This window comes from Ictalurus furcatus, chromosome 24 (genome assembly GCF_023375685.1).
Source record: "Ictalurus furcatus strain D&B chromosome 24, Billie_1.0, whole genome shotgun sequence".
Lineage (NCBI taxonomy): Eukaryota > Metazoa > Chordata > Actinopteri > Siluriformes > Ictaluridae > Ictalurus > Ictalurus furcatus.
The window spans coordinates 5083117-5097644 of NC_071278.1; the positions used below are offsets into that span (position 1 = coordinate 5083117).

At 41.9% G+C, this 14528-nt stretch overlaps 1 protein-coding gene across 1 annotated transcript in view; it reads right to left on the reverse strand.

The window, feature by feature from the left end:
* Window positions 1-14170, reverse strand: part of rapgef5a (Rap guanine nucleotide exchange factor (GEF) 5a) — an 82653-nt gene extending 68483 nt beyond the window's left edge. The window contains exons 1-2 of the mRNA XM_053612502.1: window positions 13828-14170; window positions 1164-1217 (exon numbers count right to left, since the gene is read on the reverse strand). Coding sequence (XP_053468477.1) covers window positions 1164-1217; window positions 13828-13974 — 201 coding nt within the window. The 5' untranslated portion in view covers window positions 13975-14170. The remainder of the gene's footprint in view (window positions 1-1163; window positions 1218-13827) is intronic.
* Window positions 14171-14528: the final 358 nt, after the last annotated feature.

Genomic DNA, 14528 nt, shown 5'->3' on the forward strand with positions numbered 1-14528 from the left:
AAGTGACCAGCATGCTCTCTATATATTTTAACTCTATAGGATGCACAGATTTGGACCTCTGGTTCTCACACAACGCATCTGCATTGATATGTGCTGATATCGCACATTTCCATGATGCACATGGCCACATTTTTACTTTTTTTTTTATCTTCCCTTGTTACTGAGAAATTATTCTTGTGACTAATCAGAATTGTGTGCTAGGGTATTAATCCATAGTTTTGTTTTATTGGCACTGAATGGTTTTGATCTTATTATTATCATTAAAATCACAGTTAGTTCTAAAAAGATCATCTGATCCTGTGTAATGGGTAACACACTACTACAGCTGTCTTTTCACCAGAAAAGCTACTCTTAGATACACGTATCTATTTAGAAAACGGTTTCACTTCTCGTCATAATTTTGTTGCATAACAGTACTTTTACTTGCCTAAAGGTTTTTTGGCGATTACTCACCATGCGAACACTGATCTAATGTATCCGTAAGAAGTCAAGCAAGCTGACAATTAAACACACAGTACACAGAAATATATATACCGTGTAAGCTCATAAATATGATTAATTATCTTAAAGGGGAATTCCACCCAATAAATAAATCCTGGTTTTGGTCCAACATTGTTGAGGAAATACTACAATCTCCTCCTATACTTGTTTTCTCTGATCAACCCCGATTTACAGTTACCTTACAAACCCTTCAAGATGTTTGATGATAAACTTTTCAAACATCCCACAAGGTCTCATGTCCAGGTCAAACCAAGAGAGGAATTTCATCCTGTCTGTTACTAAACTTCAGCGCATTGAGTATACACACAAACACACACCCTTAACTCATGTACACAGTGCAATCATTGTACTTTAATACTATATTTGAGAATCACATATAAATACTCTAATTAATACTTTTGTACTACTTGTCTTCTGTCTTTTTTCTTTTGATCTTTATATATTAATAATAATACAAATTCAAATCTAAATCTAATGAAAAATCACACAGAGAACATTTAGATAAATAAGGTTGTAGAGTACACCGAGTTTTCAAGATCATGACCATGGTGGAAAGAAATTCTCCACTGTTCATTTTTATTTAGGGTTCACCGCTTTCATTTTTAACGAAGCAAAACTTTAATACAACAAAACACACAAGCAGTATAACAGTTGTAGCCTACCTTGGATTTGGTGTGGACGCCAGTACTGGGTCCGGGGACGGTGTCAGGTGACTGCTGCCAAGACACAATCAATAAAAACAAACAGAGTCATGATGCTATTTAAATAGTACAGTTCAGTTTCTATAGACTGATAATGTGATAATGGACAAACCAAACAAGTGCTCTAAAACCAACCTCCTGCTCATCTATACATACAGCCCCCAATAAGAGGCTACATACAGCTGAGAAACACACAACAGTGCCCAATAAGAGGCAGGTAAGACTGCATACTCATTTACAGTGAGCCAGAGAGTGTTTATGGAGCATTAAGATGAATCCACATTCATTTGCAGAGGGCAAATAAAGGTCACTATTGACAGTTGTTATACAAATATGAATAGGCATAAACACTGAATGTTGTACCTGCACCAAGCAATGTACAAATGCTATGATGTTAAAATGATTGAGATTTCATCCACAGTTCACCATATGAACATTTGGTGCAATTTCATGTCACATTGTGGTGTAGGGATGGAACTGTGGGCGATTCTCCACGATGCCTGGAAAAACTTACCAACCAATTTCCTTATAAAACTGCTCAAGTGTACTGATGCAGATTTAAACGCAGTGTGTTCACACCAAAAATTGACTTTATAGTCATTATATCCCTAACTACAATTTAATTATAATCTACAAAACGTCCTTTTTCAGGCTTGCAAACTCCAAAGTGGAATAATTTTTTTCAAAATGAAAAAATAAAATAAAATAAAAAATGCATTAAAAAATATTTAAAACCACCAAAAAAATCCTACTATTTTCTGAGTTCAGCTTTTACAAATGTTTTAGGTCCCTCATAGAGAGCATGAAGTGTTTCTACATGGCCAACATTTTCACTGTTGAACTGCCTGGAGGAAACACACAGCCTTTTAAAATCAGTATCACTCTTCTAGATCTTTTTAATGATCCATTGTTTATCCGTTTCATTCGCTCGTGTCCTCATGAAAGCTAAAATAATAGTTTGTTCCAATTTCTCTAAACATCCCACAGACTACTGCAGAGCTCAGACTCTGTCCCAGATGCTCATCCAGGCAAGTGCACCTCAGTCTTTTACACCTCCAGCCACGTGCATACAGTTCCAAATTTACTGGGTGTTAATCGAGAGTGAAACCGAGTTGTGTAAGCACCCTCAAGCCAAACTCTGGTGTAGTAGAAGATAGTTAGCAGTAATAAGGAAGCAATGTTGGCAAATCCTTTGGTTAAAAAAATGTTTGTTTTTTTAACATTTTTTTAAAAAAAATTTTAAAAAAAGCTCAAAAGGTTAAACAATAAAGACAATTTTTCACAGCCTTCTTTGCTCATATTTACCAAGGGTGCCAATATTAGTGTAGGGCACTGTATTTATTGTAAGTTTTTGGAAGGAGTCTCCAGTATCAGCACTTTGTAACAGTCAGGAATAAAACTGTAACTTTAGGTTTTCTGACACAGGAAAGTCTTCAGGATGGAGGACGTTAAGTTTTGCGGTTTTTCATCAGCATTTTTCAAATCCTATTAACTTCAAGGGAGGGGGAAAAAAAGAAAGAAAAGCTGGAGAGAGAATAACCAGGGAATGGAAGTGATAACTGTCACGTATCAGGAAGCTCTGGACTCCACTTCCCATCAGCCACTGCACTGCACTACATGTCACATGACCACCTGCACCTGATTCACGTTTTGGTTAATGAGCACTCGTGTATATATAGCCATTGTCTGCACTGATTCACTGTCTTTTGTTGTCTTAGACTCCCGTTGTTCATGTCTTGATGTTTGTTGCTTGCCACAGTGTGTTTCAAGGTTGTCATAGTGTATTTGTTTCTTAGTACGTTTCTTTAAATAAATGTCTTTATCTGCATCTGCATCTGCTTCTGGCTCAACCCACGGATGGTGACAGAACGAAAGACCAACAATCAGAAGCAGCAGATCGCCAAGATGGATAACTGGGGCGTCAGGATGCCACCAATGTTAGTGGAGTACTTTGCCACGTTGCGCCAACAGTCGGACAATTACCAAGCTGCGCTACGAAAGCAGCAGGATGCCAGGAATTACCTGGGCTTCAACTTACCGCCTATGTTCATGCAGGACTACGCCATGCCACGCCAACAGGAGGAGGAGTCCAGGTACACAGGGGAGTTTGTGTTCAGTACAGAGACCCAGCCCGGGACCGACAGGGTGACCTCAGAGCTTGAACCTGAGCCCCACGAGGTGGGCTCACCTGCCGAGCTCCAGCAAAGGGTCAGCGGGGAGGCACTAGCACCAGGCTTTGATGTCCGAGTCCCAGTCAAGTCTCAAGTCCCTAAGGTCCCAGCCAAGCCTCGCGTCCCTGAGGTCCAAATCAAGTCTCGCGTCCCTGAGTTCACGTTCAGGCCTACTGACCCAAATGACCAAATGCCGCTCACACCCAGCCAAGCTCCGCTCACGCCACAGTCCGCCGACACGCACCGCCAAGCTCCGCTCACGCCACAGTCCGCCTTGCAACACAGCCAGCAGAGTAACCTGAGCATCTGGGGCTTTCCACTGCAGGGGAGGCACACCTTGCTGCGCAGTCCAGAGGTGAAGGCTGGCCCAGAAATTTTTTTGGGGGGGCAAAGAGGACAGCAGGGCTCCAGCCTGAGGCCTACGGGGAGGTCTCAGCTGTGGAGCTCTTACCTGAGGTCAACATGGCGACCTCAGAGGGACAGGCTGAGGAGGCTGTCCCGCTGCCATGCACAGCCAAGGAGGCTGTCCCGCTGCCCCGTTCAGCTGCGGACGTCGCTCAGCCTCCCCGTTCAGCTGCGGACGTCGCTCAGCCTCCCCGTTCAGCTGCGGACGTCGCTCAGCCTCCCCGTTCAGCTGCGGACGTCGCTCAGCCTCCCCGTTCAGCTGCGGACGTCGCTCAGCCCGCCTGCTCCATGGCAACTAGCGTTCCCCCCTTCTGCTTCGAGGAGACCCACGCTCCTCTCCCTGGCCGCACGGGGGACTTCTCTCGGCCTTCCAGTTCAGCTGGGGACATCGCGCCGCTTTCATGCTCTGCCGAGGAAATATCTCAGCCTCCCTGTGCCATTGTAGAAGCCGCCCGGCCTCCTGATTTTGCGGGGGACATTTTCTCCAGGGGGCCAGGACCACCAGATGGAGGACGTATAATTTTGGGCGCTCCGGGAGTAGCGCCCTTGGGGGAGGGTTCTGTCACGTATCAGGAAGCTCTGGACTCCACTTCCCATCAGCCACTGCACTACATGTCACATGACCACCTGCACCTGATTCACGGTTTGGTTAATGAGCACTCATGTGTGTATATATAGCCATTGTCTGCACTGATTCATTGTCTTTCGTTGTCTTAGACTCCCGTTGTTCATGTCTCGATGTTTGTTTCTTGCCACAGTGTGTTTCAAGGTTGTCATAGTGTATTTGTTTCTTAGTACGTTTCTTTAAATAAATGTCTTTATCTGCATCTGCATCTGCTTCTGGCTCAACCCACGGATGGTGACAATAACAGGACCTAACTTCTTGAAAATCTTCCACAACATTAAATGTAATTATAAATTGATAAAAAAGTAAACCTTTTTTTAATGACAAATAAGAGGAATAAAACACTTCTGGTTGTACTGCTATGGGAAAAGAATTCACTTTGGGGTGGTAACAGTAATTCCCCTTCATCCCACCCTGTTGTTGATTGTTTTCCTATAAAAACAGCCCGTCTCCAAGTGTTTTATTCCTTACTTAATGTATAAGGTGTGAGGAAACCATCTACACTGTCTGCTGATGGAGGAAGAAGGATTCTCTCATGTATTTAAAGAATTGGTCCGAATCTGATTGGGAACAGTGGGATTAAAATCAAACTACCTTGGATCAAGGCTCAAATCAGGTGTCCCTCTAAGATAAGGTGCTAAAAAAACAAGCTGCTGAAATATAAACACAGAAGAAGAAAGAGACAGAAAGAGAAATAGACAGATCATATCAACACAGCAACATCTCAGCTGGACTAGAGTCATCTCTGAGGACACGAAAGCATGTGTGGGCTTTGTTTTGGCTGCAGTGTAAAAGGGGTGTGTGTGTGTGTGTGTGTGTGTGTGTGTGTGTGTCGGCTCAGCTCTTTATTGATTTGCTGTGGGCAGAGGGCACAAAGCTTGGCAGCGAGAGCAGCAGACAGTGTTTGGGTTGAGAGAGAACTGAAGCACACAGGCTGGCTACTCAAGCACAAAGATACGGAAGAGAAAAAGCATCAATCGCAAATCGAGTCTTCACACGAAAGATCGATCTTACAGGAAAACAAAGAGACAGACTGCGCAGACACACGGAGCACATAATCAGCTTCCTCTCCTTCAAGGACTCATCCTCCTCTACTTTCCATCACCCTCCCTCTCTCTTTCTCTCCTCCAGGCCTGCGAATCATGACTAGCGTTACCTTACACCTGGTTATTTTGTATATCTTATGTATGGTTTGTATCCTGAAAACATATCAACTACATGTATTTAATCCGGTCAGCAAACATGTGTCCAGTTAATCCGTGTGGTGACTATGACTTGTACAAAAGAACCCCTAATGGTTTTGAGTTACTGCAACAGCAACTTCTAATACCTTATCTTATTCAACACTAACCAAGCTAGATAGCGATTTAGCTATTCATGTTTAGCTACTCCAATATTAAGCTTTCAGTCAAATCTAACTCTGAACATCTAGCTACATTGAATGCCTTATTTTATGCTTCTTTTAGCTAGCTAGTTATATTTAGCTACTACCTCCAAAGACAGCCTTTCACTGTAATGCCAGCTAGGATAATTAACAGCAGCATATGAAGCCTAATACCTTATTTTATTTAACACTAACCAAGCTAGCGAGTGATTTAGCTATTTATGTTTAGCTACTCCAGTATTAAACCTTCAGTATAACCAGAAAAGTCTGACACCAACCAGATAGCTATATGTAACACCTTGTTTTATGGCTCTATTAGTTAGCTAGCTGTTTATATTTAGCTTGCATACTACAAAGACAGCTGCTCACTGTAATGCAAGCTTGCTATTAGCTTTCACTGGAGTGTTAGCTAAATAAAATTAGCTAGCTAGATTTGATCATTTATTTTAAGGCGCTACAATTTAGCTAGCTATTTATATTTAGCTAATATTCTCCAATGAGAGTCTCTAAATATAACACCAGGGGTTTTTTTGTTGTTGTTTTGTTGTTGTTGTTTTTAAAAGCTATCTCAAGTTAGCTTTATAAGGCTACAGCTTTACAGTTTTCAACACTTTTTTCAATGAATTTGAATCTGTGCTCCCATGTGACCTTCATGAAAGGAACATAGTTAATTATGTCCTCGATTTCAATTAGTACTCCCACATCACCTCATTGCTTTGCTTCCTCCACTGCCATTTATAGACTGACGCTACCTGAAGGCACTCATCAATCCCTGCTCTACACCATGTCACCACTGAGCCTCTAGCAAGGCTTGATTTCACCCACCAGCCCTGAAGATACGAGGAAGCTGTGCATCAGGACTCTCCTTTGTATCTACACTCTGTTTTGTAGCTGTACTAACTTCTCTCTAGCAGAGTTTTTGCTTTATAATGTTCTAAGACCATAAACGTTGTACTAGCATGAGCACGGCAAGAAAGATATTTTTCATGGAGAATAAAAAGCACTTCTAAGTCGCTCTGGATAAGGGTGTCTGCTAAATGCTGCAACTTCTAAATGTAGATGTAAATCTAATGGAAATTTCAGCTAGAGGCACAGTATGTACGATATGGCTTCCCATGTTGTAAAGCAGTTGCCTGGTTACCTGTGAGGTGACCTGCAGTTGCAGTGAAAACAATGACAATGCTTTCCCCTTCACCGTTCTCACACCATTCCTTCTGCTGAAACTACGGCTATGTTTACATGCAACGATTTTAGCCAATCCATATCAACCTCATTCCGACTGCAGACTCCAAATGAACTGCTTATGTGCATCCTAAGCTGTAGACAGTCTCAGTTTATACTATATGTACAGTACGTTATACGGTATGTAATCCGATCTAGATCCATGAACATGCATGGAGCGAAGTTTAGTGTCAACGTTAACATAACAACAAGGAGCACGTGAAACCAGTCAAGCTGCTTAATCGCACTACTAAACATGTAACATGAGCTATATTTTATTACTTGCCCGATTTATTGCACAAAGAGTGCATCGTAAAAAGCGTCTGAAAGTGAAAATAATCAGACAGGAAAGTTTGCTTGGCTATTATTCTTCTAATTATGCTCACGTATTATAAAAAGGATTAATCATCTCGTTCTATCTGATAGAAACGTCACGGGTCGGTTTATTCGCTTTCGATTAAGGTGTGTACATTTCAGTCGGATTATTCACAGATTATTAGGCTGCATATAAACACAGGTTATGTGCATTTCGTAAATTGCCTTTTAAGGAAAAGAGAATGGACTTGAGCAGGTTGGGTTCAGAAAGGGGCGGAGCTCATTTCCAGGCTGTAAAAATGTAAATAGATGCCTGAAATGCAGAAACTATTCGAATCAAATGAATGACTGTTTTTCTCTAAGGTAAATCTGAAACGATATGATTTTTACAGTTATAGACAGAATTTACATATTGCTGTCCACACCTTTAAACGCATCATACAAGGTACACTTACACCTACTTTGTAATGTGGATGATACGCATCCGACACTCAAGACGAACAAAATGACCAAGCTATTGTTTGTGTAGACGACTGACACCTTAGCTGTTGACCATACCTAGCCGTAGCTGTAGCCTGATTAGGAAAGAGAGAGGAAAGTTTCGCTGAGAGGAAGGATTGGTAAAAAGCAACTGGGTATGTGAGAATCAAAAGGTGTGAAAGAATCAGAAATATGAGAAAGGAGTGTGAAAGAAAAACAAGACTCTGGGGTTTGAAACAGCTTCCTTTTTGACACAAACCTAAAGGCAGTGTACGGTGCACTTCGGCGGGGCTAAGGAGTGTCGGATTCACACTGAGAGAAAAAACAGAAAGAGTAGGAGAGATACAAGAAAGGACAGGAAACAATGGAAGGTGAGCGAGAAGAGAAATGAAGAAAAGGGGCACCCTGGTGCTGTTATCTACGTGCAGACATCAAAGCCTCTGTGAGGAGTGTGTTCCTGTGTGCAGCATGCAGAGTGCAGAGTGTGTGTGGGTCATTATCTGTGAGAAATGGATTACTCTCAGATTAGAGTGCTCAGCGAGGTTCAGCGCTGGAGCTCCGAATGCTCACACACACACACACTCACATACACACAAACTCTGCTTGCAGTGACACGACTTGGGAATAAATCTGTTATGTCAGATGAGATCGAGAAAAATCAAACAAACTCGGCCTCTTCGTTTGCGTTTCACTACGAAACAAACAAGTACAGGAAATCCGCTTGAGAGGTGCATCAACAACGTCCACCTGGCTGTGAACGCAACAAACACTCCAGTATACACATACACACACACACACACACCATTCAATACACATTCAAGAAGATACCAATGTCACCATACCAAAAATACAAGGAGAGGTTTCGTAAACTGAAAAATTTTTAAAAATGTTCAGCTCCACTATTTAAAAAAGATACATTTTATATATATATATATATATATATATATATATATATATATATATATACTCTTCAATCCCTTACATCCTCTGGTGTCAAATATGTCGTGCTTTCAGCTTCATCTTCCTCACACACATTCCTCATGCTAGCGAATGAATGAAAGCCTGTTCACCGAGCGCTGATATTTCAGCAGAAGGAGCTCCATGTTGCACAGCAGATTGCAAATGCCAGTATGGTAATATAAACCTCTTAATACCTATAATCAGATCTCAATTATAGGTAGCTTTATTTAAACTTCATTCCCTATTTCATTTACAGGAATCAAATGTCTAGTTTAAAACCCATAAGCAAATAAAATCGACACTGAAGAATCTGCAACATCCAATCTGCTACGAATAAACGTCTACGCCGCCGTTAACAGCCCAAAACCGATCTGCTTCTCCCGTCTCGATAAAACAGATTAATGGGATCAAATGAAATCATTGTCATTTCTAATGTCTAATTGCACAGAGCCCTCAAATCAAGTCAAATGAGACGGAACCTCAAAACTACCCACTAATGGAGGAAACTACAATTATGCAAGGAGGGGTTCGGAATATTAATGGCGAGGGTATGTAGGACTGTGTTTGGTACGGCTCGTCCATTTAAAAAGAAAAGCATGAAACCAAAACTCGTTATTCATCAACAAATCATGTAAAAGATAAAGTTCCATCAGAGTACATTTGCTTTTGCCTCTAACCTGTCACCGTGCAGGAAAAAAATAAATAACCAGTACTGTGAACAGAGGTCTCAGAGTGCAGGCCATGTTATGTTATGTTCAGTCATTCACTCAGTCTAATCAATATTGTCATTTCTCACTCAGTCAAGTGGAAAACAGAAACTGGAAATGATCCATATAATGGCAGCACAAGTTCCAACAGATTCCAAAAACTCCACACCCTCAACACTCTGTAAAACTATTATCCCCAGACCAAATAATGGTAAATGGTCTGCACTTATATAGCACTTTTTTATCCTTAGTGTTTTTATCCAAAGCACTTTACGCTGTCTCATTCACACACTCACACACCAGTGGTAGCAGAGCTGCCATGCAAGGTGCTAACTTGCCATCAGGAGCAACTTGGGGTTCAGTGTCTTGCCCAAGGACACTTTGACATGTGGAGTCACGTGGGCCGGGAATCGAACCGCCAAACCTACGATTAGTAGACATCCTGCTCGACCACCTGAGCCACATAATAGCATGTACTCTCACATGTAATTAACCTAGAACACATCAAGCAATTGATCTGACACCATGTGAGAGAAGAGGAGAGGACAGGAAAGAAAAAGCTGTGATGCTCCTAGGTTACACCGCTTTGGGGGAACAGTCTGTTCGGCTACAGATAACGAGCAGAAAAAGCAGAAATGTCAGGTCATGGAAATGTGCAGCACTAGCTGATACTGAATCAGCATACACTCACTAACTGCAGCTGATATTTGGACGTAAAGACTCGAGTGTGAGACAAGTGAAACGGTCCAGCTTACGTTTGAAAGCCACTCGCTCTTCATCATGGCCCGGTGCACCTGTCTACAAGGGCACGTCTCGCTGCCTCATGAGGACGCCTTTTACAGTTGTCGTGGTGCACGAAAATCCCTTATTCCCTACAAACGTGCCTTACAGTCTTACAAAGTAAAATACCGAATTTTATCCTTTCAGGATATGATCTTTCCGAATTTTTGTACCTTTCGTGCACTTTTTACTTAGAAAAGTCGAGGTTGTGCAATTAAGGAATAAAACATGCTGTCGGGAGCACGCTATTATAGGAAAATAATCAGCGATGGGGTTGTGTAATGTGACCCGTCACAACAAAGTTGTTTATCTTCCAATAACCTCACGTCCCAAATGGGTTTAATCCTCTTATATCACAACAATTAGCCAGTGATTACAATTTGTGATTTGTAACGACATGTCATACTTTTATCCGATTTTAGTTACGTTCATTTTGTGTGTTTCATTCATCACAATCTGAGTTTTATTACAGTAACTCGACATCATTCAGGGGTTACTTCCAGTTAGAGATGCCTGTTTGGATTTTTTTTAACAAAGTCCACAGATCTTGTATTGTTCGTTCTGCCATCACAACAGCATACTCCTCCCAAAAAAAAAGTTATCAAAACTATGCAATTCTCCTTATTCTACCCCCTAATTTTACCAGTTGAAACTTGCTGATTTGAAAATAACAACTTCTGCCACAACCAAAGCAGGCTGGCGTGTAAAACACATGAAATCAAATGTAAAAATATCAATAATAGATATCTTACATGATACATCAAGCTAAATCCAAAGGGAATGGAAAAGCCAGAAAATGCCAGATTCACAGTGGGGATAATGTTTGTCATTTTTCCTACTTGCACTCATTTGCATCTCCACTTAAATTGAGCTGTGGCTGTGACTCATCCAAACACCCACTGAAACTCATCAAAGCAAGCTCAGAGCACAGTTTAAAACATAAAAGTAAATGGACTCACTCACAGCCTTCTAAAGCACAAAGCCATTCAAAAGACAAAACAGACATGTTTGAGAAAGTGATTACGATTTCTCGATTGTGAGAGCGTGCATTTGTGTCTGTTTGTGGTCACGGAGTTTCACACTGCAAATACTGTAATAATGATTAACAGCTGATAAACGGTGCAGGTCTTGAGGAAAGGATTGTATCTAACCTGTTCCTAGATCACAGTGGGAAATCCAGGAATGTAAATAAATCAATAAGGAACATGTTTTCTTCAGGAAAACATTCTACCCCCCGAGAGGAATGTTTTCGTACACATTTAAAACAATTTTAGCTTTTTGGCAAGTGGAGTGTGAGTCACTACAACATCTTGTTGTTAACTGTCCCTTTGTCTCTACATGTCTCTAAGTGCAAAATTTTCATGATCACCAAATTTGATCTTAATAGACCAATAAGAGCCTAAAAACTGTTCAAATGTATGACGTTATTTTGAATGTTGCATACTTTAAAAAAAATTTATAAAATGTATGAAAAGTATGTAATTATGCATGTTTTAGAAGAATAACATTTTATAAATTATATTTCTAACATCATTGTTTCTTTTAACCTGCTATTTGTAACTGGTGATACAGACAAACCTACTGTATATCTGTTTCATGTTAAATAATGAAATAAATAAATAAATAAATAGCACGTTGGCCTCACACCTCCGGGGTCGGGGGTTCGATTCCCACTGTGGCCCTGTGTGTGCGGAGTTTGCATGTTCTCCCCGTGCTGTGGGGGTTTCCTCCGGGTACTCCGGTTTCCTCCCACAGTCCAAAGACATGCATGGTAGGCTGATTGGCGTGTCTAAAGTGTCCGTAGTGTATGAATGGGTGTGTGAATGTGTATGTGATTGTGTCCTGCGATGGATTGGCACCCTGTCCAGGGTGTACCCTGCCTCGTGCCCGATGCTCCCTGGGATAGGCTCCAGGTTCCCCTGTGACCCTGAAGGAAGGATAAGCGGTAGAAGATGGATGGATGGATGGATAAAGGTGAACACCGGCCACAATCATTTCTGCTATTTGTAACTTTCTGTAATCTTTTGTATCTTTTTGAAAATCTGGTTATGTTACATATTAAATAAATTAAATTAAATTAATAAATAATTCGATGAATTGAATCAAAGTGAGGGAAAAGGTCAACATTCTCCATCATCATCGGTAATTATTTCTCCGAATTGTAACTTTTTCTTATTTTGTATATGTTTTGTAAATTGATATTCATCCATTTTCTGTACCGCTTGTCCTACACAGGGTCGCGGGGAGTCTGGAGTCTATCCCAGGGAACTCAGGGCACAAGGCAATGGACACCATGGATGGCACAATGGCCAACCCATCGCAGGGCACAATCACACACACACACACACACACTGCAGACAATTTAGAGATTACGATCAGCCTACAACGCATGTCTTTGGACTGGGGAAGAAACCGGAGTCAACCTCCAGGAAACCCCCGAAGCAGGGGGAGAACATGCAAACTCCACCAATGTAGGGCGGAGGCAGGATTCAAGCCCCCAACCATGGAGGTGCGAGGCAAACATGCTACCCACTAAACCACCCTCGCTTCCCCCAAAACTGATATCCATTCCATATCATATAAAATAATAAATAATTATGTATCATGAAAAAAATTATAAATATGATGACAGGTAAGATAAACATTAATGACCACTCATTAAACATAAGATGTGCCCAAAACAGCACACTGCCCTCCTCATTAGTAGTTTATGTATAAATAAATACCAGGCTACTGGTGGCATGCATACTGTTTAGTATGGTAGTAAGGTAGTACTATGCGGTTTTTCCGTAACCATAGCTTCCTGAGCATGCATCCACTGCTTCCTGCCTGTAATCCTCAGCTCAAATATTATTGGGAAGGTAAAGTCCCTGCGTAATGTCACTGCAAGCATAACCTTTAAAGTTTAAGTGTTTCAGTCATTTACATGAAGGAAAATAACGAGGTGGGGAAATGCCTGTTTACCGGAGGCATTCACTCACACACACTCTCACATTCACACTCTCACACACTCTCTCTCTCACACACACACACACACACACACACACACACACACACCACCGTGTCTAGAAATGTCTTCTTCATCCAAATAGATTCAATCAGGTATTAAAAACATGGAGTCGGTATTTACATCCAGTCGTGATGAGGAAGTTAGGGAGAAACGACAGCTAAAAGCCGTCAGGTGTGTGTGTGTGTGTGTGTGTGTGTGTAGGATTCTTGTTGCCTTAGATACGGCGGTTGCAAAACAGCGGATTGTGCCTTTACGCATTCTCACATACTCACATTCCCACAAAATCAACCACGAATAGAAATTCATTAAATAATTCATTAAAAGACGCATAGCTGCGCGCGCGTAAAAAAGAAGAAGGGGAAGAAGAAAAAAAAAAGAAAAAAACAAGAGGTTCATAATGCAATTGTGCCAGTGTGTCATTTTAAATAAACGCGGGGGCGACTGATCATCAAAAGGGAGAACAGGTTTAAAACGCACTCAGTGGTTTTGCTTGACAGGAAATGAAATCAATCAATCAATCAATACTAGTAATAATAATAATAATAATCATTAAGATGCACTACTCACGCTCTTCTTTCTCAAATGCAAGCCGTGCTTCAGTAAACCGGGCAGGTCTCTGATCTTCTGCTTCAGCTGTACCTGCTCCCGCGCGTTACGGCTCCATCGCCAGGTGGCCAGCAGTCCGTCATCCGCGGCGCTCTCCGAGTCCTCCATGTCTCCCAACTGGAGAGGAGCTTCACCCGCCGACCACCATTCCCGAGCGCGCGAGCGAGCGACTTCCCGCAGCACGGTGACACCGAGGCGGAGGAGGAGGAGGAGGCTGCCTGCTCCACCCTGATCAGAGCGACAGTGCGGGAGCGCGATGTAGAGAGAGAGAGAGAGAGTGTGTGTGTGTGTGTTTGTTTTTGTGTGTGTGTGTGTGTGTGTGTGTGTGTGTGTGTGTGTGTGTGTGTGTGTGTGTGTAGTGGTAGGCGGATGGAGGGTGGAGGAGGAGGAGGAGGAGGAGATGGTGGTGCTGGTGGTGGTGTTACAGGTGCAGCAGGAAGCGGCCATGCATCACTTCCACCATGTCCTCAAGCCTCAGGGGATTTTACTTCTGGCAGCGTGTCTAACTCTTGCAGCAGTTTATTGGTTCACATCAGTGTTTTACGCACTGATTATACAGGTTAATGTTTTGCATCTGGACTCAAATCGAACCTGTCACTCAGGGGTGTGGCAACGTAGGTGGCACTGGGTTTGTTTGTTTTTTTGTTTTTTTTTAATATATA